At 41.3% G+C, this 26,828-nt stretch overlaps 1 protein-coding gene across 2 annotated transcripts in view; it reads left to right on the top strand.

Annotated features, from left to right (window-relative positions):
• SKIC3 (SKI3 subunit of superkiller complex) overlaps positions 1-26,828 on the top strand; it is a 105,657-nt gene that overhangs the window by 39,926 nt on the left and 38,903 nt on the right. For both annotated transcript variants that reach the window (XM_075271561.1, XM_075271571.1), the window contains exons 18-34: positions 5,519-5,621; positions 6,788-6,964; positions 7,713-7,857; positions 9,418-9,496; positions 10,286-10,347; positions 10,444-10,500; positions 11,287-11,355; positions 12,720-12,794; positions 13,435-13,576; positions 13,951-14,044; positions 18,968-19,045; positions 20,306-20,430; positions 22,619-22,742; positions 24,074-24,295; positions 25,179-25,251; positions 25,512-25,565; positions 25,649-25,760. In XM_075271561.1, coding sequence (XP_075127662.1) covers positions 5,519-5,621; positions 6,788-6,964; positions 7,713-7,857; positions 9,418-9,496; positions 10,286-10,347; positions 10,444-10,500; positions 11,287-11,355; positions 12,720-12,794; positions 13,435-13,576; positions 13,951-14,044; positions 18,968-19,045; positions 20,306-20,430; positions 22,619-22,742; positions 24,074-24,295; positions 25,179-25,251; positions 25,512-25,565; positions 25,649-25,760 — 1,791 coding nt within the window. The remainder of the gene's footprint in view (positions 1-5,518; positions 5,622-6,787; positions 6,965-7,712; positions 7,858-9,417; positions 9,497-10,285; positions 10,348-10,443; positions 10,501-11,286; positions 11,356-12,719; positions 12,795-13,434; positions 13,577-13,950; positions 14,045-18,967; positions 19,046-20,305; positions 20,431-22,618; positions 22,743-24,073; positions 24,296-25,178; positions 25,252-25,511; positions 25,566-25,648; positions 25,761-26,828) is intronic.

The following is a 26,828-nucleotide window of genomic DNA, read 5'->3' as shown; positions in this document are numbered from 1 at the left end:
GTAGCTGGGGTCAATCTAACAGCGGAGGAGGAGGCGGTGGCGGAGGAGGAGGCGGTGGCGGAGGAGGAGGCGGTAGAGGAGGAGGAGGAGGGGGGTGTTCTTCTCGTGTCCCTGCCAGGAATGTTAGGCGGGGAGACGAGGTACACCGGGCCAGTTTGGGAAGCAGTCCCAGCCTCAACTACATTCACCCAGTGTGCCGTCAGTGAAATGTAGCGTCCCTGTCCGCATGCACTTGTCCACGCGTCGGTGGTCAAGTGGACCTTTGTGCAAAGCGCGGAACTAAGGGCCCGCCTGATGTTGAGTGACACGTGCTGGTGCAAGGCGGGGACGGCACACCGGGAGAAGTAGTGACGGCTAGGGACGGCATAGCGAGGTGCCGCAGTTGCCATCAGGTCCAGGAAGGCGGGAGTTTCAACAAGCCGGAACGCCAACATCTCCTGGGCCAGCAGTTTAGCGATGTTGGCGTTCAAGGCTTGCGCGTGTGGGTGGTTAGCAGTGTATTTCTGCCGCCGCTCCAATGTCTGAGAGATGGTGGGTTGTTGTAAAGAAACGCCTGATGGTGCCTTTGATGGTGCAGGAGAAGGAGATAAGACAGGACCAGGGGAGGATGAGGTAGAAGTCAACAAAGTGGCGGAGGCAGATGAAGTGGTGTCCTGGCTCGTCCTCTGGAGTGCATCGCCAGCACAGTCAGCAGTGGCAGTGGCAGAGGCAGAGGCAGAGGCAGTGGCAGTGGCGTGAACGGCAGGCGGCCTTTGTCCTGCCGTTGCTGCCTGCCACTGATTCCAGTGCTTGGATTCCAAATGACGGCGCATTGAAGTGGTGGACAGGTTGCTCTTCTCAGAGCCCCTAATCAATTTCGAGAGGCAAATTGTGCAGACAACACTATATCTGTCCTCGGCGCATTCCTTGAAAAAACTCCACACCTTCGAGAAACGTGCCCTCGAGGTGGGAGTTTTTCGGGGCTGGGTACGAACTGGAACATCTTGGGAGATTCCGGGTGTGGCCTGGCTTCGCCTAAGCTGCTGACCTCTGCCTCTGCCTCTAGCTACCCTTTTTGGTGCTGCACCTGCCTCAACATCCACACTACTTTCCCCGCTTGACATCCCCCCTGTCCAGGTCGGGTCAGTGTCCTCATCATCCACCACTTCCTCTTCCAACTCCTGTCTCATCTCCTCCTCCCGCACAATGCGCCGGTCAACTGGATGCCCTGACGGCAACTGCGTCACATCATCGTCGATGAGGGTGGGTTGCTGGTCATCCACCACCAAATCGAACGGAGATGGAGGAGACTCTAGTGTTTGAGCATCTGGACACAGATGCTCCTCTGTTAGGTTCGTGGAATCGTGACGTGGAGAGGCAGGTTGAGGGACAATGAAAGGAGCGGAGAACAGCTCTGGGGAGCAGGGACAGTTTGGGTTATTGTTCTGTAAAGCTTCGGAATTTTGGGAGGAAGGAAGACAAGACTGTTGGGTAATAGGAGGAGAGGAGGCAGAGTCTGACTGGCTGCTGGACAATGTGCTGTAAGCGTTCTCTGACAGCCATTGCAAGACCTGTTCCTGGTTCTCGGGCCTACTAAGGTTTGTACCCTGCAGTTTAGTTAATGTGGCAAGCAACCCTGGCACTGTGGAGTGGCGCAATGCTTGCTGCCCCACAGGAGTAGGCACGGGACGCCCTGTGGCTTCACTGCTACCTTGCTCCCCAGAACCATTCCCCCGACCTCGCCCACGGCCTCGTCCACGTCCCTTTCCGGGAGCCTTGCGCATTTTGAATTCCTAGTTAGAAATTGGCACTGTATACCAGTAGTAAAAATTGTGGGTGCACGTAACCCCAATATATTCTTTGAATTCCCAGTCAGACAATGGCACTGTATACCAGTAGTAAAAATTGTGGGTGCACGTAACCCCAATATATTCTTTGAATTCCCAGTCAGAAACTGGCACTATATGGCAGTAGCAAGAAATGAGGGTATTTGTATTCCCAATATACTCTTTGAATTCCCAGTCAGACAATGGCACTGTATACCAGTAGTAAAAATTGTGGGTGCACGTAACCCCAATATATTCTTTGAATTACCAGTCAGAAACTGGCACTATATGGCAGTAGCAAGAAATGAGGGTATTTATAACCCCAATATATTCTTTGAATTCCCAGTCAGACAATGGCACTGTATACCAGTAGTAAAAATTGTGGGTGCACGTAACCCCAATATATTCTTTGAATTCCCAGTCAGAAACTGGCACTATATGGCAGTAGCAAGAAATGAGGGTATTTGTATTCCCAATATACTCTTTGAATTCCCAGTCAGACAATGGCACTGTATACCAGTAGTAAAAATTGTGGGTGCACGTAACCCCAATATATTCTTTGAATTACCAGTCAGAAACTGGCACTATATGGCAGTAGCAAGAAATGAGGGTATTTGTATTCCCAATATACTCTTTGAATTCCCAGTCAGACAATGGCACTGTATACCAGTAGTAAAAATTGTGGGTGCACGTAACCCCAATATATTCTTTGAATTCCCAGTCAGAAACTGGCACTATATGGCAGTAGCAAGAAATGAGGGTATTTGTATTCCCAATATACTCTTTGAATTCCCAGTCAGACAATGGCACTGTATACCAGTAGTAAAAATTGTGGGTGCACGTAACCCCAATATATTCTTTGAATTACCAGTCAGAAACTGGCACTATATGGCAGTAGCAAGAAATGAGGGTATTTGTATTCCCAATATACTCTTTGAATTCCCAGTCAGACAATGGCACTGTATACCAGTAGTAAAAATTGTGGGTGCACGTAACCCCAATATATTCTTTGAATTCCCAGTCAGAAACTGGCACTATATGGCAGTAGCAAGAAATGAGGGTATTTGTATTCCCAATATACTCTTTGAATTCCCAGTCAGACAATGGCACTGTATACCAGTAGTAAAAATTGTGGGTGCACGTAACCCCAATATATTCTTTGAATTACCAGTCAGAAACTGGCACTATATGGCAGTAGCAAGAAATGAGGGTATTTGTATTCCCAATATACTCTTTGAATTCCCAGTCAGACAATGGCACTGTATACCAGTAGTAAAAATTGTGGGTGCACGTAACCCCAATATATTCTTTGAATTACCAGTCAGAAACTGGCACTATATGGCAGTAGCAAGAAATGAGGGTATTTGTATTCCCAATATACTCTTTGAATTCCCAGTCAGACAATGGCACTGTATACCAGTAGTAAAAATTGTGGGTGCACGTAACCCCAATATATTCTTTGAATTACCAGTCAGACACTGGCACTATATGGCAGTAGCAAGAAATGAGGGTATTTGTATTCCCAATATATTCTTTGAATTCCCAGTCAGACAATGGCACTGTATACCAGTAGTAAAAATTGTGGGTGCACGTAACCCCAATATATTCTTTGAATTCCCAGTCAGAAACTGGCACTATATGGCAGTAGCAAGAAATGAGGGTATTTGTATTCCCAATATACTCTTTGAATTCCCAGTCAGACAATGGCACTGTATACCAGTAGTAAAAATTGTGGGTGCACGTAACCCCAATGTATTCTTTGAATTACCAGTCAGAAACTGGCACTATATGGCAGTAGCAAGAAATGAGGGTATTTGTATTCCCAATATACTCTTTGAATTCCCAGTCAGACAATGGCACTGTATACCAGTAGTAAAAATTGTGGGTGCACGTAACCCCAATATATTCTTTGAATTACCAGTCAGAAACTGGCACTATATGGCAGTAGCAAGAAATGAGGGTATTTATAACCCCAATATATTCTTTGAATTCCCAGTCAGACAATGGCACTGTATACCAGTAGTAAAAATTGTGGGTGCACGTAACCCCAATATATTCTTTGAATTCCCAGTCAGAAACTGGCACTATATGGCAGTAGCAAGAAATGAGGGTATTTGTATTCCCAATATACTCTTTGAATTCCCAGTCAGACAATGGCACTGTATACCAGTAGTAAAAATTGTGGGTGCACGTAACCCCAATATATTCTTTGAATTACCAGTCAGAAACTGGCACTATATGGCAGTAGCAAGAAATGAGGGTATTTATAACCCCAATATATTCTTTGAATTCCCAGTCAGACAATGGCACTGTATACCAGTAGTAAAAATTGTGGGTGCACGTAACCCCAATATATTCTTTGAATTCCCAGTCAGAAACTGGCACTATATGGCAGTAGCAAGAAATGAGGGTATTTGTATTCCCAATATACTCTTTGAATTCCCAGTCAGACAATGGCACTGTATACCAGTAGTAAAAATTGTGGGTGCACGTAACCCCAATATATTCTTTGAATTCCCAGTCAGACACTGGCACTATATGGCAGTAGCAAGAAATGAGGGTATTTGTATTCCCAATATATTCTTTGAATTCCCAGTCAGACAATGGCACTGTATACCAGTAGTAAAAATTGTGGGTGCACGTAACCCCAATATATTCTTTGAATTACCAGTCAGAAACTGGCACTATATGGCAGTAGCAAGAAATGAGGGTATTTGTATTCCCAATATATTCTTTGAATTCCCAGTCAGACAATGGCACTGTATACCAGTAGTAAAAATTGTGGGTGTATATAGCCCCAATTCTATTGCTAGGGGACTTGCAGGGTATTTCTGGGGTGAAGGTGGGGGGGCACACCGTTGGAACGGGTATCGGGGTATATATCGGGTATACGGGAATACACTGACAGTGTATTCCATTCAGGATCCTGGGAAAGCTGGGTTGCGGCGATTGAGCCCGTCAGTGCCACGTTACACTGACAAGCTTCTCCCTGGAATTTAGCTCTTACAAGAGCTGTTGGTTGTCTTCTCCTTCCTATCCTAGCCTGTCCCTGCCTACCCAGAATCTAAGCCCTAGCTAGCTGGACGGAAACCTCCGTCCTCGGTGAATTGCAAGCTCAGAATGACGCGAAGCTGGGCGGCGCTGTTCTTTTAAATTAGAGGTCACATGTTTTCGGCAGCCAATGGGTTTTGCCTACTTTTTTCAACGTCACCGGTGTCGTAGTTCCTGTCCCACCTACCCTGCGCTGTTATTGGAGCAAAAAAGGCGCCAGGGAAGGTGGGAGGGGAATCGAGTAATGGCGCACTTTACCACGCGGTGTTCGATTCGATTCGAACATGCCGAACAGCCTAATATCCGATCGAACATGAGTTCGATAGAACACTGTTCGCTCATCTCTAATTACTATAGCTGCTGAGTCAGGTAGCTGTTATAACACTGCTGTGCTTTGGGGCCTTGTTGGTTAATTTTACATAAAATTTACAAGGTTCACAAAATTATACTTAGTACAATATGTTTTTTTCATGGTTACAGATTTTCATTTTGGCTAAAGATGTTGTTGCATGAACCACCAAATTCTGTAGTCTCATAAATTAGGAGAATAGATGATAACATGATGAAAACCCGCGATCGCTTCTATGAATAGACTGTTTCCTTTCTTTTCAGTAACTGTTGTGTTGTAAAGATGGTGAAGTGCAACTTTATTTATCTTGCAGGTCTCGGGGAATGTCATCTTATGCTTGCTAAAGGTGCCCTTGCCGATTTCCTTGATGCCAGAGCTGTGGATTCCATAGAAAAGGCTCTTGAATATTTGACAAGGTTGGTACCAAAGTCTGTCTAGTCTATTTCCATCCCATCAAGTTATATGTTGTTTTTTTTGTCTTGTTTTGTTTTTAATCTGGCATATATTAAAGTGGTGTCTAAGATTTTTTTTAAATTTATACTGTAGGCCATAAATATCTGACTGGTGGGGGAGCAACACCCCAACCCCAATTAGCTGCTTAGCGGTGCAGTCTGTGTACTATACAGTACACGCAACTGGGACCTGTTGGCCCAAGTGGCTGTATAGTGGCAGAGTATCAAAATTGCATCTCAGCTCCCATTTAAGTTAATAGTTGATGAGCTGCAGTACCGATGCCCGACCACTACACACGGCACAGAGGCAACTGATTCTGGCTCTGTGCACTTTATATTACACAGAACAGAGTCACAGAGAAACAACTGAGCGGTGTTGAGTTGGCTGTCGGCCCCGCAATTATCAAATCCTAAGGTTCAGCCATGAGTAAAAAAAAATGTGGACAACCCCTTTAACTATATATGATCGTGCTAAAACTTATTACACCTTTGCAGAAATATGTACTCAACAGATAGGCTCTAAGCATTACCAGGAAGAGTCTGTTCTGTACATTTGTACTCAATGCAGTATGTAGAACTGCAGCTTTTGCCAAAGGAGATTGGACACTTCAAATGGCTGCTTCCTCCAGTTTTATACCACCTAGAACAATAATTCTGCCAAGATGGTAGTCATAAGCAACACTGAAATATCACTAGTTAAAAACATATTCAGGAATTTAATTTTTATATGCAGCATGACTGCATGAATTGCCAACTGTGTTTTTAAGTAGTGATATTCAAAACTATTTTCTAGCTAGAGCTAAAGCTTGGCAATATATGAAAGCCGAGAATTTCAGAGCTTTCATGAGATACCAGAACCATTTTTCTAGGTGGTATAAAACCGGAGATGCAGCCATTTAAAGTGATCATATCCCTACAACTCTACATAGCGGCGGTACAAACGTGTACAGGTTTTCTCTTGTAGCAGCTCAGGTAGAAGATTGCTAGGGAGAATTTTAGAGCCCATTTTCTAAGTATATTGCAAAAATGTTCATCAATCACCGCCATGAGACAATAATAAAAAAAAAACCATAATAATTAATGTACATTTTAATGCTCGTAAAAACATATTTCCCTTGTATTCATTCCAGAGCTGTTCAGCAGCGTCCTGACCTTCTGTGTCTGTGGAAACTACTTGGAGATTCTTGCACCTGTCTGCATCAGGTCTCTCCAGCCAAAGCCAGAGTTAATGTCCTGGGTGCCCTTGTAGGGCAGAATACAGAACAAAAGCTACTGAATAAATCGGAGATCTTGGAACTTGGGGGACGGTAGGAACTAAGTATTTGATTTCTATTTAACCCCTAGATGACCCCAGTGCTTGAGGTCGGAAGTGTCAGCAGTGCTCTAGATGCTTTTGATCATTTCACAAGCCTATGACGTCACATTCATTAGTTATGTGGCGTGCAGCTCACACTCATTCAAGTGAATTGGGATGAACTGCAGAACAAAGCTATACATTGTATATTGCTCTGTACTTGTTATCTCTAGAGCTCCCATACAGAATAAATGAAGAGGCAGGGTGCATGTCACTTCATAAGAGCAGTAAAATCGGACCCCTGTTCTTGAGATTGGTGGTGGTCCCAGCAATCAGACCCTCTCTTACTATGAAATTATCTCATATCCTAGCCATAGTGGATCACTTCTATACTTTGTACAACCCTTGTAATAGATGTTAGGGTCTGTTTACGTTATGCTCATACCAGCAAGTCATATGTCAAAGAGAGAAATACATGTGGTCTGTATGGCTACATCTGGTATATAAATTTGAAGATGTTCCTAGTATGTATTCCAGTAGTACATGCTAGATATGAACTGAACATAGTGCTATTTTTGATCTTATTCATTTACAGTGTAAATTTCCATGCCACAACAGATATGGGACGGTTGAAAAAGGACATAAGTCCATCAAGTTTAACCAAGGGAAGGGAAAGGGCATACATTTCTAAAAGCTTATCAATGCTACAAAGAGAATAGAAATAATTGGCTGGACGCCCCTCTGTTTCTTACTCTTTACAGGTGTTATGGTCGAGCATTGAAGCTTCAGTCCTCAGCAAACATATGGTGTGATCTTGGTATCAATTATTTCTACCAGGCACAGCACTTGCTTCTTTCTGACCACGCAGAAAGTAACCAAAGTGAAATATTGGAAAAATCAGTGCAGGTAATGTTGTGATGTTTAGGGTATTACTACACTAAACACATTGTATAGGTTATCTATGGATCAGATGTGTAGATTCAGATGTGTTACACTGATGTATGTATTTGTTGTGGATTTTTGGAGGAGGTGCTTTGCTGAAAATCCAGAACACTATATATTCCATTGCAGTTGGAAAAAAATAGCGTAGATTTGAGAGCTTCGGATTATCAAATCTGCAGCATTCTCTCTATTCTGTTGCGGATTTTTGTCCCAGGTTTTGCTGTGCATTTACCTATTGTTATGTATCTAATACATGCAGATGTCACTGCTTTCCTTTCTGTCTCCACATTGTGTAGCCATTAACAATCAAACTGCTCTATGTGGCCTTGTCCTTAGATTACGGTATCAAACACAAGGCCGGCAACCTTGTGTTTTGTGGCCCACTCCATGGCTATAGGGGTTATAGCGGTTACACTTGCAACCGAGCCCCTAAACTAGTGTCTTCAGGAATTGAATACTTTCCTCTTCTTCCTGCAAAGTGCTGATGTGCTGCCCGGCTGAGCACCTCTTTTAATGTCCTTCTGGACATGCTGTCTCCTTCTCTGTGGTACCACATCAGTGCTTTGTAGGAAGAAGAGGTAAGTAATTCACCAGAATTGTGTGACTTGGACTGTATGTGATGTAATTTGGGTTGGGGTGGGGAGAAGAATTATTTGTGGGGCAAAATTAGGGCCCTATTACCTATGTTACCTGTAGGGGGGAGATAATTGGGACACTATTACTTATGTATATTAACAATATGTTAACATTAACTGGCATAGCTACATTTATACAGTCGCAGAATTACTCATCAAGAAGGAGTTTTAATCCCCTGCCTTAGATGTTTTTGCATAGCTGTAACTGTAAATGTTGCCTAGGGACTATAGCAATGCTTTCTAGTGTCAGGGTCACCCGAACTGTATATTTATTCAGCTAGTTGGCCTCTATTACCTGGAGAGAAATCTCTATAGTGTTTTTAGAATGTTCAGAAACATTGTAAAGTGCTTGTAATGACATCCGCCATCAGTCATCAGCCTCTATTATGCTAGGGGCTGCATCACATTTATACTGTGTTGCCCTACTTGGAAGTAAGGCGGCTTTGTTAAACAATTGAGACTTTCAACAGTGATTTTCCCATGGCCTGATATGTTTCACACCCCATATTGTGATAAGAGTTATTCGCTCTATTTGGCCTCTTTTGCAATATTCACAAAAGCCCGCACACAGCGTGGCAATATAATAAACACATTACACATAACTGACTGTTCTGACTTTTAGTGCCTCATTACAATTGCTTTAGGCAAAGTGTGTTTGTTTGTTTTTTTGGTTTTTTTTTTCTAAGAGAGAAAATAATTTTAAGACTTCTCGGCTATAGCATCTTTCATGGCTGAAACTGCAGTTACTTTTTTTTTTATTGTCTATGATTTTTCTACTATGTTGAGGTTTCCTCTATAAGATGAGCATCGCTTTATAACAATTCAGAGTTGTACTTTTGCAAATACAAGGCATTTCTTCTGAATGTATTTTCTGTTTTCTGGGATCTAGTGCATAAAGAAGTCGATCATGATGGACAGTAGTAACCACCAGTACTGGAACTCACTTGGTGTTATATGTTGTTCCAAAGGTGAGATTTTTATAGCCATTTACTTACTTGTTCATTTATTTGTACAATAGGACTTTTATGGTGTAGTCCCAGCTATGAAATGCTGCTGTTAGATACGTCTGCATGGGTCTCTGAGCTGCGACCATCATTATGTCTTGACCGTTGTCGTCTATGGATTGTCTGCCATTTCCCCAAACAGCCTGATAGTGTTCTGCAGAAGTGTGACCATGTCACTTAAGATCATGAAAGGGAGTCTGTCATAGCTTTCCTCATCATAAAACTCACAACAGCATTGGGTAGAAGTGTTAGACACATTTGTAATAAAGCAAAGTATTATCCAGTAGGCAATTGATGTTTCAAGTGCCTGGGTTGGGCAGGCCTTGTCGTGATAAGTACCCAGACGCTTCTCCATAATCCATACTCAGGCCTCACTGTTTTTGAACACACAAAATGTATACAGAGATCTTTTGTTGTCTGACATTGGGGCACATGCACAGTCTGTAGTCATCAGCTTCAGATACTGCATATGCACTATATACATCACTAGAACATGTGCCAAATTTTGGCAAAGTGAAAGAGCCATCAATCACGTCCAAGTGAAAGGATGAAGGGATCATGGAGAAAAGCTTAAGTACCTTTTGGACCATCCAACACATACTTACATCCTCATTTGCATATTGGATGAAACGTAAAGTTCTCTCTACAACAGTAAAGATTTATTAGATTTAACATCTTGACTACCATCACTTAGGATCGGGGTCTTACTTTTCATTTTATTTTTTAATTGCATTAAATATCTTTTCATTTTAGAAGTCAACAACAAGGCCCTTGCTCAGCACGCCTTCATCAAGTCAATCCAGTGTCAGCAAAATGTGAGTTATTTGCTTTTTATTTTTAATCTTATTATGTTACTTGTGTTTTTACAAAGTTCAGCTGACTTTAGGCTATATTTTTTCATCTCTTATCAGAATGCCATCGCTTGGACTAACCTTGGAGCGTTATATTTGTTGAATGAAAATATTGAGGTAAGATTACAGATATTATTTCCACATTTAGTCAATTGGGAATCCAGAGGCATAGGGGCTTCTGAGGGTTCATGAAAAGAAAAAAGAAAGAAGCAATACTCACCCAACCTTGGGCCTCTGTTTTATCCCATACGGGTACTGTATGGCGGAAATTAAGTGACTCAGTCAACCACTACAGCCAATCCCTGACCTTATATGATGGGTCTAGGTGACGTATTGGAAGTTACCTCACCTGTACCCAACTAGTGCTTTGCTGCAGCTTCGTATATGACGAGCCACAATAAGGAAATAATGGCGGGTTTCTGACAAGTACCAGACCATAGAAAGTTCCTGCTTTCATGGTCATTTTCATCAGAACCCGATAAAGACAAAAGACTGTCACCACTAAGATGGTTAGAAAAAAACTCTGCAAAACTTAATGTTTAACTTTTAATTGTTTACACATTTAAATATGGTACTGATCCAGGGAAACCCCTTTAAGGTCATTACACGACTCCTGAGTACTGTATTTTTACTGATTCAGGAGGTACGTCACTATATGTATTGGTGTTGGTGTCAGTTTTTTATAATGTGCCTGCTAGCAAATAATTTATTATTGTTTTTTTCTATTACATTTTGCAACTTCCAGATATTATTGATACAAAGAATTTAGCTGCAGTTCATGATTTACCTGCATACTTTGGCCATTGCCTCCTACTATATATGCTTATACAGATGAACTGTTGTCTATAGTTCACACTACCTGGGGTTTCTGTGAAAAATGTTATTTGCACTTGTATTTTGCAGCTAAGCCATCAAGCTTTCAAGGTAGCCCAGTCCCTTGATCCGTCATATGTGAGATGCTGGATTGGTCAGGTGAGTGCATAACAAAATGTAGAAGATCATAGAAAGTTTAATAAATGCTAGGATGTTTCAGACAGGAAGAGTAAAGTGATAAAATGGTGTAAGATTGACATGTTTGAACACCTTTAGTACCGATCCTCAGTTATAACCTACAGTATAGTGTTACCTTTATATACCGGTCAGTACATCTGATATAGGAAAAAGTACCAATGTATTAGTATTTTTTTTTCGAGCTAAAACTGGGGACATGTCCTAAAGAGAGGTCACTAATCTTAGCTCTGACATCTCATCTCAGATTAAGTCTACCACCTCCATCAATTAACAGTTCTCAGCAGCTGAGACACAGAGAATAGAGCAGGAAGCAGGCAGCGTCATTCTCTGTGTAGTGACGGAACTGAGTCATTGCAGCTTAGGTCCAATTTGAATGAAAGAGAGTTGATCTGTAGTACCAAGTCTGGCCACTACACAGAGAACAGTGCTGTCTGCTTCTTGCTCTATTCTCTGTGTATCAGTTCTGAGAATGCCTAATCGATGGAAGTGCTGATTGTTAGATCCCAACCGACCTGATATTAGTGACCTTTCTTTAGGACACTATTTTTATTCTGGAAAACTCCTTTAAAGAAACTGAAGAAAGCTGTGCAAATCTAGCCAATGTACAGACCATATATTCTGGTATGGGTCCCTATCTTGCAAGGAATCCTGGTTCTCCTAACTGGGTTTGGGCTGGGAAATCTGGCCAATGTATGGACCAGATTTTCTTTTTTCTTTTTCTTTTTAATCCACAATGAACATTTTTTTTCCTATCAGTACGTCTCTGTAGGATGGGAAGAAATCCACGCAAACATGGGGAGAACATACAAACTCCTTGCAGATGCTGTTCCTGGCAGGATTTGAACCCAGGACTCCAGCGTTGCAAGGCTGCAGTGCTAACCACTGAGCCACCGTGTTGCCCCATATGGACCAGATTTTCTGACCTGGTTTCCTCAGTGTTCATAGGGCCTAAGAGTCCAGTGGGCTGTCCTGCTGTGGTTAGCTGTCATATATGCACAGGCATGTAGGGATTCCTGTCAATCATTGAGTTCCTCTGGCCGCAGGATTCCTAAGCCCACAAAGAGCAGAGATGTGAATGAATATAATATTTTATACTAAATATTTTCACACAAAACTATACATTAATCTGCTTAGCCCCTCCTGCTCTTTAACATACTGTGTGCGTATGAAATATCACGTTAGATGAATTAGTATTTCCTGTGTATAGTAATATTATACCACACTCTGAAGATGAGCTATGATCATGGATAGCATGCTTACTGTATATTCCATCAGTGTCTGAGAAACCTTTTCTCACATTACACAAACATCTGTTCTTTCCATAGGCATTGATTGCAGAAACTGTCGGCAGCTATGAAACCATGGATCTCTTCAGACATACCACTGAGATTAGTATGCATGTAAGTTTATCTGTCGCCCCTCCGACGTCTCATTGGAATGCCCCCTTTAGCTTAGTGATTCAAGGAATGCTTTAGTTATTGACTAAACCAGAATACGTTGATGGGGAGGAAGTTGTCATGTTTATTGATGTGCCAATTTATCATTCAGCTTCAGCCACTGTGATAAATCTAGCACATCTTCAGACAGCCTAAGTTTATAAGTAAGGGCTTATTAGCACATCACACATCCGCTTTCACTCCCATTTAAATCACGGACTCCATGTTCAGCCATTAATTTTGTAGCCAAATGCAGACGCCTATTCTCTTTCCACAGATGAACAGCCATTGGAAAAAGAACAGAGACATGCTTTATGATGGTTTATTTTATGGACCACAGAGTCCTGTTCTAATGTATGGGTCCCTGAAAATCATGGACAGCACACAGATGTTTGTCCGTGCGCTGTACATTGTAAAACATAGTAAAAACACAAAAGTAAAGCCGGATCGTGTGCTGTCCGTGATTACATGTATGTGTGAATAAGCCCTAACTGTGGGCCATTATTGTTATAGTATGTGACAGCTGCCAAACTAAAGTGTGTGTTACACTATATGTAAGGGATATTATGTGGATTCAAAGCAATTACTGTTTGTTTTCTGTTAGACCGAGGGAGCAAAAGGATATGCTCACTGGGTCTGTATGACCCTCCTGGATAAAAGCAATAGGAATACGGAGCTTTACCGCTATAACATTGTGCAGATGAATGCCATCACTACAGCGCATCTAGCTTTAAGCAAATACACAGGTAACTATTTTCAGCAAATTTACAGCAGTAGATTTGATTGTATTTTATGGCTATTTCACGGTTACTTTCCAATGAGCTAGTAGGTAGAGATGAGCGAACACTGTTCGAAACGGCCATTTCGAATAGCACGCACCCATAGGAATGAATGGAGCCGGCCGACACGCAGACCTTGCCGGTGGTCGGCCGCTTAACCCCCTGTGTGCCGGCTACGTCCATTCATTCCTATGGGTGCATGCTATTCGAAATGGCCGTTTCGAACAGTGTTTGCTCATCTCTACTAGTAGGAAGTAGAACATCAGAAATTGTGCAAATATAATATCAGAAAATGCAACATATAATATTACATATTATATTGTTTACTGTCCCATTGATAGAGCGAATACAAAGTGATTCTACGGCTTTTGGAATGCTGGGATATTTAAATGAACATCTCAAACTAAAGAGACAAGCAAAGGATGCTTACGAGAGGTAATGTGTATGTAATAATACATTCATATATAATGTACTAGAGGGAGGACCCTGCTTCGCACGGGTATATTACAATTTATGTTTGTGTACTGGCCCCATAAGAATTGTCCAATTTTGCATTGGTGTATTTTGTATGTGGTTTGTGTGTATGTCCATAAGTGTCATGTGATTATGTGTATCTCATTTTGGATGTCAGTGAAAAAACTGTGATCAGTTGTTATGGATACCTGGAGTAAAGCTGTATCTAATCCTTCCCTGTGTAGTACTGTGTTTAGATGCAAGTGTCTAATTCTTGTTGGTGTGGTACTTTGTGCAGATGCACATATCTAATCCTCCCCATGTGATATTGTGTGAAGAGGCGCATATCTAATCCTCGAGTAAGTGAAACTGTGTGCAGACGCGCGTATCTAATGACTCTGGCGTGTGGTACTGTGTACAGATGCGCATATCTAATCCTCCCCCATGTGGAACTGTGTGCTGAGACGCGTATCTAATTCTCTGGCATGTGGTACTGTATGCAGAGGCCTGTATCTAATCCTCCCGTGTGGTACTGTGTTCAGATGCACATATCTAATCCTCCCCTGTGTGGTATTGTGTGAAGAGGCGCGTATCTAATCCTTCCCTGTGTGATACTGTGTGCTGAGACGCGTATCTAATTCTCTGGCTTGTGGTACTGTGTGCAGAGGCATGTATCTAATCCTCCAAAGTGTGATACTGTGTGCACACATGTATCTAATCCTCCCCTGTGTGGTACTGTGTGAAGAGTCGCGTATCTAATCCTACTGCATGTGGTACTGTGTGCAGACGCGTGTATCTAATTCTATGGCGTGTACAACTGTGTGCAGATGTGCGTATCTAATCCTCTGGAGTGTGGAACTGTGTGTAGACGTGTGTATCTAATCCTACGGCATGTGGTACTCTGTGCAGACGTGTGTATCTAATCCTATGGCGTGTACAACTGTGTGCAGACGCGCGTATCTAATCCTCTGGAGTGTGGAACTGTGTGTAGACGCGCGTATCTAATTCTATGGCATGTGGTACTGTGTGCAGACGCGCGTATCTAATCCTCCCCCATGTGGTACTGTGTGTAGACGCGCGTATCTAATCCTACGGCATGTGGTACTGTGTGCAGGCGTGTGTATCTAATCCTATGGCGTGTACAACTGTGTGAAGACACGTGTATCTAATCCTCCCCTGTGTGGTATTGTGTGAAGAGGTGCGTATCTAATCCTACAGTGTGTGGAACTGTGTGTAGAAGCATGTATCCAATCCCCCGGCATGTGGTACTGTGTGCAGACGTGCGTATATAATCCTATGGCATGTGGTACTGTGTGTAGACGTGCGTATCTAATCCTCCCCCATGTGGTACTGTGTGTTGAGACGCGTATCTAATTCTCTGGCTTGTGGTACTGTGTGCAGAGGCATGTATCTAATCCTCTAAAGTGTGGTACTGTGTGCACACACACATATCTAATCCTCCCCTGTGTGGTATTGTGTAAAGAGGCGCGTATCTAATCCTTCGGCGTGTGGAACTGTGTGTAGACGCGCATATCTAATCCTTCTGCATGTGGTACTGTGTGCAGGCGCGTGTATCTAATCCTATGGCGTGTACAACTGTGTGAAGACACGTGTATCTAATCCTCCCCTGTGTGGTATTGTGTGAAGAGGTGCGTATCTAATCCTACAGTGTGTGGAACTGTGTGTAGACGCATGTATCCAATCCCCCAGCATGTGGTACTGTGTGCAGACGCGCGTATATAATCCTATGGCATGTGGTACTGTGTGTAGACGCGCGTATCTAATCCTCCCCCATGTGGTACTGTGTGCTGAGACGCGTATCTAATTCTCTGGCTTGTGGTACTGTGTGCAGAGGCATGTATCTAATCCTCCAAAGTGTGGTACTGTGTGCACACACACGTATCTAATCTTTCCCTGTGTGGTATTGTGTGAAGAGGCGCGTATCTAATCCTTCGGTGTGTGGAACTATGTGTAGACGCGCGTATCTAATCCTACTGCATGTGGTACTGTGTGAAGACGCGTGTATCTAATCCTATGGCGTGTACAACTGTGTGAAGACACGTGTATCTAATCCTCCCCTGTGTGGTATTGTGTGAAGAGGTGCGTATCTAATCCTACAGTGTGTGGAACTGTGTGTAGACGCATGTATCTAATCCTACTGCATGTGGTACTGTGTGAAGACGCGTGTATCTAATCCTATGGCGTGTACAACTGTGTGCAGACGCGCGTATCTAATCCTCTGGAGTGTGGAACTGTGTGTAGACGCCTGTATCTAATCCTTCGGTATGTGGAACCGTGTGCAGATGTACGTATCAAATCCTTCAGTGTGTGGAACTGTGTGCAGAAGCGCGTATTTAATTCTCTGGTTTGTGGGACTGTGTGCAGACCCGTGTATCTAATCCTCTGGTGTGTGATACTGTGTGCTGATCTGTGTATCTAATCCTCTGATGCGTGTATCTCAGTTTGGATATCAGTGTTGTATTGTGCATGTGGAGTGACCGTGTGTATGGCAGTTGGAATATGAGTGAAAGTCTTGCAGGTTTGTATTGGCTAAGGGGGGGGGGGGCACTGTGTTTGAAATGCTGTATCTCAGCAACGGTACGTCCGAGTGAGTTGGAGTCTCGTCTTAAACCTTCCCGGATATCTGAAGTATCTCTGTACCAAATTTGGTGAAGATCGGTCCAGTCGTTTGGTTCGCATTAGAGCACAGACAGACAGACAGACAGACAGACAGAAATTCATTTTTATAATATAGGGAGATGAGCAATGGCCGGCCTGCTAGGCCCAGAATCAATAGGCTGGATGTCAGGTGTTTAAAGGGTTTTTTTTTTGGGGGGGGGGGGAATCATTTTTCAAAAAAAGGTCAGTTAGTGTTTTTAATAGGTTACTAAATGCACCCAAATACCTTTAGCAGTGTTTTGAGTGATTTCTGGTGTTCTCAGTCAGCTCCTGGCATCTTCTGCATTTGTTTACATCCATAACTTCCCGTGGTTTGTTTCCTACAAGTTCCATAATACCTCACTTCTCCTCCCTCTCTCACTGACCCCTCCCTTTCACACACACATCCCCATCCCTGTTTCCCTAGCTAGCCCACCCAGTACATCATTAACTTCCATCTGTAGTCTCCCAGTCCTAACTCACCACACCTCCTTCTCACTCACTGACCCCCTCCCTGTATATTGTTTTTTATGAAATGCAAATAAGCCAATTAAAATAAGACTTGCAATAGATAATAATCGCTGACATGTTTTACATATTGGATGTACTTGCGATCCCCTTTGAAGAAAGTTAGGCCATGCATATAGGGATCGCAAGTACATCCGTGTAAGACATGCTGGCTCTTGTTATCTATTGCGCATGTGCGGACCGACAGACATCTTTGTAACGTCGCCTGGCAGATTCACCTCAGTGATTGTGGGTTATTGTGCATGCCTGAGGTGAAAATTATGCACCTTGACAGGATATTGCGGCATAAAGGAAGGTAAATATAATGGGGAGCAGTGTAGTGAGGGGAGCGTTCAGGCAGGAAGGGTAGGGGAAGGGAGGGGGGACCGGGGATATAGTATGTGACGCTCCATTTCTGTAAGCAGTGAAACAGAACGTCACAGGTTTCTATGAAAATGTGTCTTGGGCAGTCATGTGACCACCCCAGCGATAATGGTAAATATGCGTTCTTCATGATGCAAGTAATTTATAAAGTAGGTATATAATTTGCCCATGTCCAACATTGGTGCACTGGAACATGAAGCCCGTTTTTGTGTTAATTATTACCTAATATTTCAGATGACTTTTCTGGATAAGTTGCCATATGTATGTATGAGAATAGTATTACAATATTTGGCCAGTTTTACCTTTTGCCACCTATATCTCAGTTTTCACTCGTCCGTAAGGTAGTGAGTGGAAAGTAGCTGCTTTTATAATACATGAAGAAAACTCTCTGTTCCTTAGAAACATCATGAGGGACAGTATAGAGAAATACTGAATTGAATTGGTGTGAATGAAGAACTTGGGATGATATAGAAAACTTACTATAAGCTGCCGATGCCTCTCAGCCTCTGTTCTTTTACTTTGCTCTCACTCTGCAACTCCTGCCCTATCCCTCTCCATAGATTTTTCTGGCCAAAATTAATTTTATACTCCAATGATCTGACAAACTTGGGAAACCAAGGCGTATATAGCAGAGAATAAAGAGTTTAGCGATGGGGAAGGGAGAAGAAAAGAGTCTGAAAAGGGCAACAAGAACAAGAATAGCCTTTCTTTGAATTTTGTATTTTCCTGGCTGACATTCAATATACCCTGACTAAGAATGAGCTTGTACTTTCTAGGTCTCCTCATGCGGTACTATTGATGGATGTGGAGGTTCACCTTTACATGATTACGTATTTCCTAGCATATTCTTTAGACATGTCAGAAAATGTCTCTGGTGTCTTGAATGAAAAACCATGTGGTGCCTTTTCTGAATGCTGTGTTCTTTTTACTATAACCTTATAGCTCTTTGCTCCAGGAGTCTATGTTGTGGTTTCCCATATATGCCAGTCCCATGTCAGTCTCACTCCCATTTATTTCATAGTAAAGAACAACATGTCAGGAAATGAGTACAGATGAACCTTTACTTTAACATTTAACAAGATGAGGTATCAAAATGGAGCATTCGGTATTGAGCTGGATAATGTAATTGGATAACTCCCTTCACAACTTCTTTTCAGGCTCCTTTAGCTGGCAGAATTATTTTTCCTGATCGACTCTATTATAAATCAATGGGGTCAACTGGGCATTTTAATGAAAGCCTTGATGCTGATGTGAACAGAACCCTCAATCTGTACTTCTTATCTACACTTCTGACAGGCGATGTCTGCTGTGCTTTTGAGATTCATATTCATTAATATTTCTGTTTTAATTTCCAAGAGCCATGTCTATTCTCCGAGATTCAGAAGACAAAGATCATTATCATCTGGCACTTCGACATTATGGACGGTCACTATGGTAAATTATTTTCGTGCCCTTTATTTCTAAGGCACAGTAACACAGTAGCACGGCCATAGACTAATAATATAATATGATGGTTAATAATGTATACATCTGAATATTCCAATACAACAGGTGACATAAGTACTGTATGACTAGGTGTTCTGAAATGCAACCGTACAGCTTGACTGATATATGTGTGTATATATATATATATATATGTGTATATATATATATATATATATATATATATATATATATATATATATATATATATTATATATATATATATATATATATATATTATATACTGTATATACTCGAGTATAAGCCGACCCAAATATAAGCCGACCCCCCTAATTTTACCACAAAAAACTGGGAAAACTTATTGACTCGAGTATAAGCCTAGGGGGTGAAATGCAGCAGCTACTGGAAAATTTCAAAAATTAAAATGGTCGGAGTTTTTGGGTGCAGTAGTTGCTGGGTGCTGGGGAAGGGGAGGGGGTGTTTTGGTTGTCTGTCTGCCCCTTCCCTGAGCCTGAGGACTGTTTTTTTTCCCCCACTTGGAATTCAGCCTGGCTGAATATAGGGTATCTGCAGTGCTCCTATTAACCCCTTCCTGATGGAACAGGAGCATTGCAGATACCCTGTATTCAGTAGACCGGGCACTGTCAGACACAGGGATACCTAATGTGTATGTGTTTCACAGTCATTTTCTACTTTTGTATGTATTCTAGGGAAAGGAGGGATTAAGAACTTTAATTTTTTTTTTTGCACTATTTTATGGGAGATTCTATACATTGATATTGTGGCTGGTCATAAACCCCCCTCACCCTCCTAAAAAAATATATATATATATATATATATTTTTTTTCTTTTTGCTGACTCGAGTATAAGCCGAGGGGGGCTTTTTCAGCACAAAAACTGGGCTGAAAAATTCGGCTTATACTCGAGTATATACGGTATATAAAATATATATATATAATATTATATTGCAACAATTAACAGCAAGTTGTCTGGAGTTATGGGATGAGATGTCTGGATTAGCACATATAAAGTAGAGAAGGGGTTATGGGATCTTTTGGCATATTTTTTGGTTAATATATGTTAGCATACTTTACTCTTCAATACAAAGAGCTCGCCCAAATACTGTGTTAGCGATGGTATTGCTTTTATTTATAGGAGACAAAATTATACTCAAAAGTGTTTGTAGTATCGACATTTGTCTTTTGAAGTGAGCTTAGATCATAACATAAAAGTGCACCTTCTGTTCCCCAGCGCTGTAGGTCAGTACGATGAAGCCATCAAAGCCCATACGTCTACACCTCTGGCGGACTTTAATGATCTCATTGGGCTGGCTCTGGCATACTTCAAGAAAGGCCTTTTGCAAGAAAGTATCAGAGGTAAATGCTTTGTAATGTTATTTATGTAGGCAATGCTAGCTATGTACGTTTGCACTGGTTCATTTCATTAAAATTTGATTAATAGTCTTTTTTACTATTTATTATTGCTTGGGGTGAAAATATGCAATATTACGTTGTTTTCTTGCTGTAATATAAATCACAAATCCATGCATTGACTTTCTGTTAAAGGGATTCTGTCACCAGGGTGGACCGTATGAAACCAACAGTACAGTTATTGATGGACTAGGGTTACCTGAATCCAATTCCTCTGTGTCTAGGGCCGCACACTTCAATGAACTCTAGAACATATCATCAGCGTACAGTAGGTGAAACACTGATCTGAATTTATTAGGCCATAATGGGTGTGTACTGTGCATGCGTCTATTGTGTCATAATACAACTAGAAGTAATGGGGCTGTGGCAAGAGGGTCCATAATTTTGAAGCTTCCGGGCGTACTGTGACGCATTTGGTCCTAGTGTAGTACACCTGCTCTGGCCTGTCAATAACGCAATCCACAGCAATAATGTGAGAACACAAGGCCAGGCGAGACCTGAACATTGCTCCCTGGTCTCACCAGTAAAAGAAAAGAAGCGATTACAGTGCATCAAGGCGTAGCTGTCTGTGGACCAGAGATACCCTCAGTGCTCCAGACTGCTCATCTACATATTTACATTTCTATGCATATCTCCGCAATGGAGGTACGGATTTGTAAGGGACAAAAGGCATTGGATTCCAGTGGCCCTAATCTATGTAACTGTGTTGTTGGTTTCATATGGTCCATCAAGATGACAGACTCCCTTTAATCCTGTTTGTATGGGGTAAGTGTTATTAAGAGGTTAATAAGTGCAACCAAACACCTTTAGCAGTGTTTTGAGTGATTTCTGGGTTTCTCTGTGAGCTCATGACATCTTCTGCATTTGTTTACATGGGCATCTTCCCGTTCTGTGTTTTCCTACAACTACTATGATACATTTGGCCAATCAGAGCTTCCTCTCACCACTTCCCTCTCTCAATTCCTTCCCCTCCTTTTTTCCATAGCTAGCTCGCCCACTACTAGATCTTTTTTTTTTTTTTTTTTTTAATTATCTTTTTATTGAAAACTTTTTACTTTAACATTTGCAATAACAAAGAAAGATATGCGAGAAACAAAAATAAGCAAGCATATTGACATAAAAGAAAAATCATAGGAATACACAAATTACAAATGGTATCTTTGTGATATGAAAGTCCTGTCATATGAAAGTTCTGTCATACTTCCAGTTCCAGGGAGTCGGGAAGGGGGGGAGATGTATATTTGTCCTAGAGTGCCCCACTACTAGATCTTAATAACTAACTCAACCCCCCACTCCATCATACTTCTGGGCGTGGGATGTCACTTCTTCTGGGCACCCTGGCGCTATTGTGCAGACCAGAAGAAATGGCGTCCCGTCCCCAGAAGATTGAGACTGGAAGACAGGTAAGTATGATGGGGTGGGGTTAGTATAGGTGATGTTCCATTTCCTCCCTTCTGGAAATGGAACATTACTCTGTAATAGGAAAATGGGTCTTGGGCAGTTAAGTTATCGTCAATCTAAAGTATAGATTTCTTGTAATCTAAGCAATTTAGAAGTTGGGGGGGAGGAGTAGCTTAGATTAGAAAGATCAATTTATCCTGGACAACCTCTTTGACACTCCCTCTAAGCAATCTTAGCTGTAGTCACAGATGAGTTCTGTAGAGAATAGAAAGCAAATAGGCATTATCCATAGGTACTGATTTATATTTAAATATAGGCTTACAATTAAACATTCACTTTAAATATAAAATCTTGCCATTCTGTTTTTTCAAGACACCAAATATTTCATGTGACCATAGAATGAGTCTTGGCAGCTGTACCGTCTCTATGTATTAGAATCTATTTAGAGCCCTGGATAATGAAGTTGTTGCTTTGAAAGCAGTTTTATTCCATGTTATTTATCTAGATAGACGTCCTCTTGACAGCTTAATGAAGATGCAACAATCCTATTCATGAGCGTCTAATAATTATTAAAGGAACTTGAAGAATTTCACATTTTTCTGTTTTATGTCCTAATTTTTTAATGCTATCGTCTTTGCTATTATTAGTTTCTTCCATACAATTGTCTATTAATTACGTATATAAATGGACACAATCCCTACTTTCCATCTTCTGTTTTCTTATGAATTATTAGTTTACAAAACAGCTTTATCTGTTGCCAAGACTGAACAGGAAAAAGCGCACATCCTCACCGCCATGGCAATAATTGAGTATCGCCAGGGTGACATTGAATCCTCCAAAACACTCTTGTTCAAGTGGTAAGTCATCTCATTCCTAAAGTTTTTCTGTTTTTTTTGAAAGTTGTAACTTTTTACAGAAAAACCATTCTAAATACCAATAAAATGGCTGAATAATATATATTCAGAAAATAAGCAAATATGTCCGCCTACTGCAGTATACGCATGCCTCTTTGGATTTTTAGGTTTTGTTCACACTGTATATCACAGGTATGTGTCAGGAAATACGTCTGAATCAAACCTTCAATGTAAGTGTCTAAAACATACCAATGTATAGACATAGGCTCAAATTATTGCAAAACATTGTATATAAATGATACTGCATAATATGTTTCTTTCTATTTCTACAGAATACCCATGTATAAATATCTTTGGGGAACATTTACCCAAAGGAGGGGGCTCTGAATAAAATAGTAAATTTTCTAATACACTTTCTGTATCAATTCCTCGTAGATTCCTAGATCTCTGCTTGCTGTCATTCATTGTTTAATTTCAGTAGATACAAATCGGTCCATGGTCATGTGATGGGAAAGAGACTTTACGGACGGATTTCTGATTACTGTGCTGTGACTGTAACTAGCTGTGCACCTGTGTGTCCATCACATGACCATGGACTGTCTATTACATGACCATGGACTGATTTATATAGTTATATAAATAATTATTATAAACAATTAATTAACCAATAAGTCATATGCCAGGGACTGTAATACCATGGGGTCCATTTGCTAAAGCTCCTGGGCCCTAACATTCCCTTTTTTTCCACGGCCAAGGGTAATCCAATTTCATGGATCCCTCATAGACATCCCTCCATATTGCCAAAAAAATAGTGCTTTCTATTTCTATCGGCAAACAGTATATTTTGCTGCAGCATTTCATGATGGAAAGAGCTGGTCATGTGACCACAAGCGATACTGGCTCTTCTGGGCTATATTGAAAAAGAGATGTTTTAGGTGACTTCTTAATTCTGTGGTGACAACTACTGCGATTATGTCTAATAGCTTCTGTTTGGATGTTTCTTTCCTTTTCTCTGACTTTTACCTTCTCCATAGACTTCTATGGTCAACTGTACTTTTGTGAGCAAGCAGTCCAACTTTGGAGAACAAGATAGAATTCAGCCTAAATTTTTTTAAAAAATGTTAGTTTTGGTAGGTGGTGTCAGGATGAAAAGAGCCAGTTAAGTGGAGAAAGAAGCAATTTTCCACACTGAGATATATTACAAAGTTTCTTTGCCTGTATTATTGATAAAAAAAAAAAAGTTGGTGAGCATTTAAATTTTTTACTCCATAGTCTTGTTGAATAGAATGTATTACTATATTTATGACTTACTGCTTATTTCTCTGTATTCACAGCTCTGTACTAAAGGAACCAAGCACTGAAAGCCTACATGCCCTGTGTGCATTGGGTCTTGCTAAGCGAGACGTTACTCTGGCAACAGCCGCCCTTAATGAGCTTCTCAAGCATGTTAAAATTGATCATAATGTCTATGAGAGATGCCTTATTACATCTGCCACATATGCTTTACAAGGAAGGAACGTTGCTGTGCAAAGACAGGCCTGCAGAGCTATACACAGGTCAGTGTATGAGAGAAGACCCTATATGATATTACATAAATGGTTTAGGGTAACTTTAATGGTTTCTCATTGCTAACAGTAGCACAGGGGTTTGGTTTCACTCCCTATTAAGCTCATTTCCTAGCCATTTGTTTGCAGTGCGTGCAGTATGTAAACTGCAGGTGATGGTTCCAAATCTAGATGTTCTTATACAGATCTGGTTGCATCGCCCACACGCTGATACACGGCCTGCATGTCTGTACCAACGATAGCGGTTATGCATTTGGTTTGTTCACATTGAGCTATACACAGTTTAAAATTACAGAGAACACACAGCTACTAAGGCTAAGTTCACACGGGGGGCGGATTTTGGCACCGAGAATGATGCGGGGGGCCGCGTCACTCTCGGGTCAAAACCTGCCTGCCCTGACTGTCGCGGTCGCAGCTCCCCTTCTCCCGAAGTCGGCTCAAATGAATGGAATCACGGAATCCGCCTGAAGAATGGGCAGCCCGCTTCTTTTTTCCGTGAGTGTCATGGCGGTCTCCATAGACCACCATTGTGAGGGGGCGGGTTATGATGTGGATTATGCACCATAATCTGCCCCCTCTGTGCCCGTGTGAACGGGCCCTAAGAGTGTTTCCTTTGTGTATTCTAAATGTTTCTTATTTATTCTGCATACATATCACACAACCTGTATATTTCTAAAAACACAATTTGTATTTCACTTCCCAATCAATTGGACATTTGGCATTAATATTGTGTTCCTTTTTATTATTATTATTATTATTATTATTGGAATGTCCTATTGTCAGGCTAGCTTTCTTCAATGGAATTGCAATAGCTTTGTGCCTGTCTTCTGTCAACTAATCTCCATCCTCGTGTCTCTTGCCTTCCTTCATTTAGCCATCCAGGGAATCCTGAGTTGTGGTCTCTGTTATCGAGGATTGTGCCTCAGTATACCCCCAGGAATGCCAAGGTAAGAAGAGTTTTCCAGTAGTGTCTCAAAACTAAGGGAATGGTATTAACCATGTAGCTCCTGCACACTGTGCCCTACTTGGTGTACTGAGAGCATTTGTAGGGGACACTGAGGAATAGTCACTAAATTATCACTGAAACTTTTGCGTTCTGATGCTTCGTTCTTTTTCCAATAAAACTGTACAATGACACTATATACTAATAAAATGACACTATTTCCTGGTCATTTCCATATTCACTGTGCGATCACTTTCTGAATAGGGTGGAGCATCTGCTGGGATTGTTGCACATTCACTTAACCTGAGCCAAGCAAAGGTAAGGACATTATGTTTGGTGATTTGTGAAATATTCCTAATAAAACAAACATCAGCAACTTATCCCTGTGTCTTTCTCCCTAGACATCTCTATTATACACGGCGGTGAACGAATTAGCCGCTGGGTGTCTGACATCTGACAACCTGAAGCAGAATGCTCTGAAAACATTGCAAAGAGCCGCACGTATCTTCCCAGGTATACAGAATCTGTATTACTTTATTGTGTGTGTGTTTTATTGTAGATATGGTAGATAGTTGGAACTGTACATCTGGGTGTATGACACAAAAGTGGAACAGAAGAGAGTAACACTGGTCCTATACTTTAGGTATATGCTGCTACTGTTCAGATCTTATAACCAGATTTGCAGGGGTTTTTTTTTTTTTTTTTTGGTACAGCAGTGCCCTCTTGTGTTCTCTTCTGGTACAGCACATAACCTGTGTGATATGCCGTATAAATCACCACCCCAGTCCTCACATACTTGCATGTAGAAACAGAATTGGAATTTATCATGTTTTTTATACATTTTCTAGTTATTCTTTAACTATTGTTTCCAAAGTTACCTCCAAGATTACATGCACACAAACATGGTCTGAAAAACGGATTTGTATTTTGTAAAAACCTGTCTGAATTGTATCTGCATGCCATCCAATAATAACAATAATACATATTATTTATATAGCGCCAACACATTCCGTAGCACTGTACAATTTTTAGGGTTCAAGTACAAATAAAAAGATACATGACAAAGAAGTAGTCACTTCACACAATGGGACTGCGGGCCCTGTCCATAAGAGCTTACAATCTGTGAAGAGTTTAGAGTCATTTGTTATAACGGATGCGTAAAAAAGATTTGTATGATCCCATACACTTGTATGGGTGAGTCTGAGCCAAAAATATAGACAAATAGAATTTACTGCAAATTTTGCAGATGTGGTTTTTAGGCCTAGACATTGATCTGTAAAAACTGTGGACATGTATATGGGGCATAGAAATTAATAGTTCTGTATACTATCCGTAATTCGTTAGTCTGAAGGTATGGAGACAAAATGGTGGAATAAATGGAAAATGGTGGTTGGGGATACTATCTCGTGTGTTGCATATTGTTAAGGGGAAGGGGATATCTGTGTAGGGAGGTCGAACACGGTGGTTGTTTCTAAAGCTGCCATATAGAACCAGCTCATTTTTTTTAAATGGGAAGGGTTGCATGTGACGTATGTTAGAGATACAAGCACTTACAAAAACGTTTGTACAGGTTAACATTTT

This window comes from Leptodactylus fuscus, chromosome 1 (assembly GCF_031893055.1).
Source record: "Leptodactylus fuscus isolate aLepFus1 chromosome 1, aLepFus1.hap2, whole genome shotgun sequence".
NCBI lineage: Eukaryota > Metazoa > Chordata > Amphibia > Anura > Leptodactylidae > Leptodactylus > Leptodactylus fuscus.
This window is presented reverse-complemented; position numbering and strand designations above follow the sequence as displayed.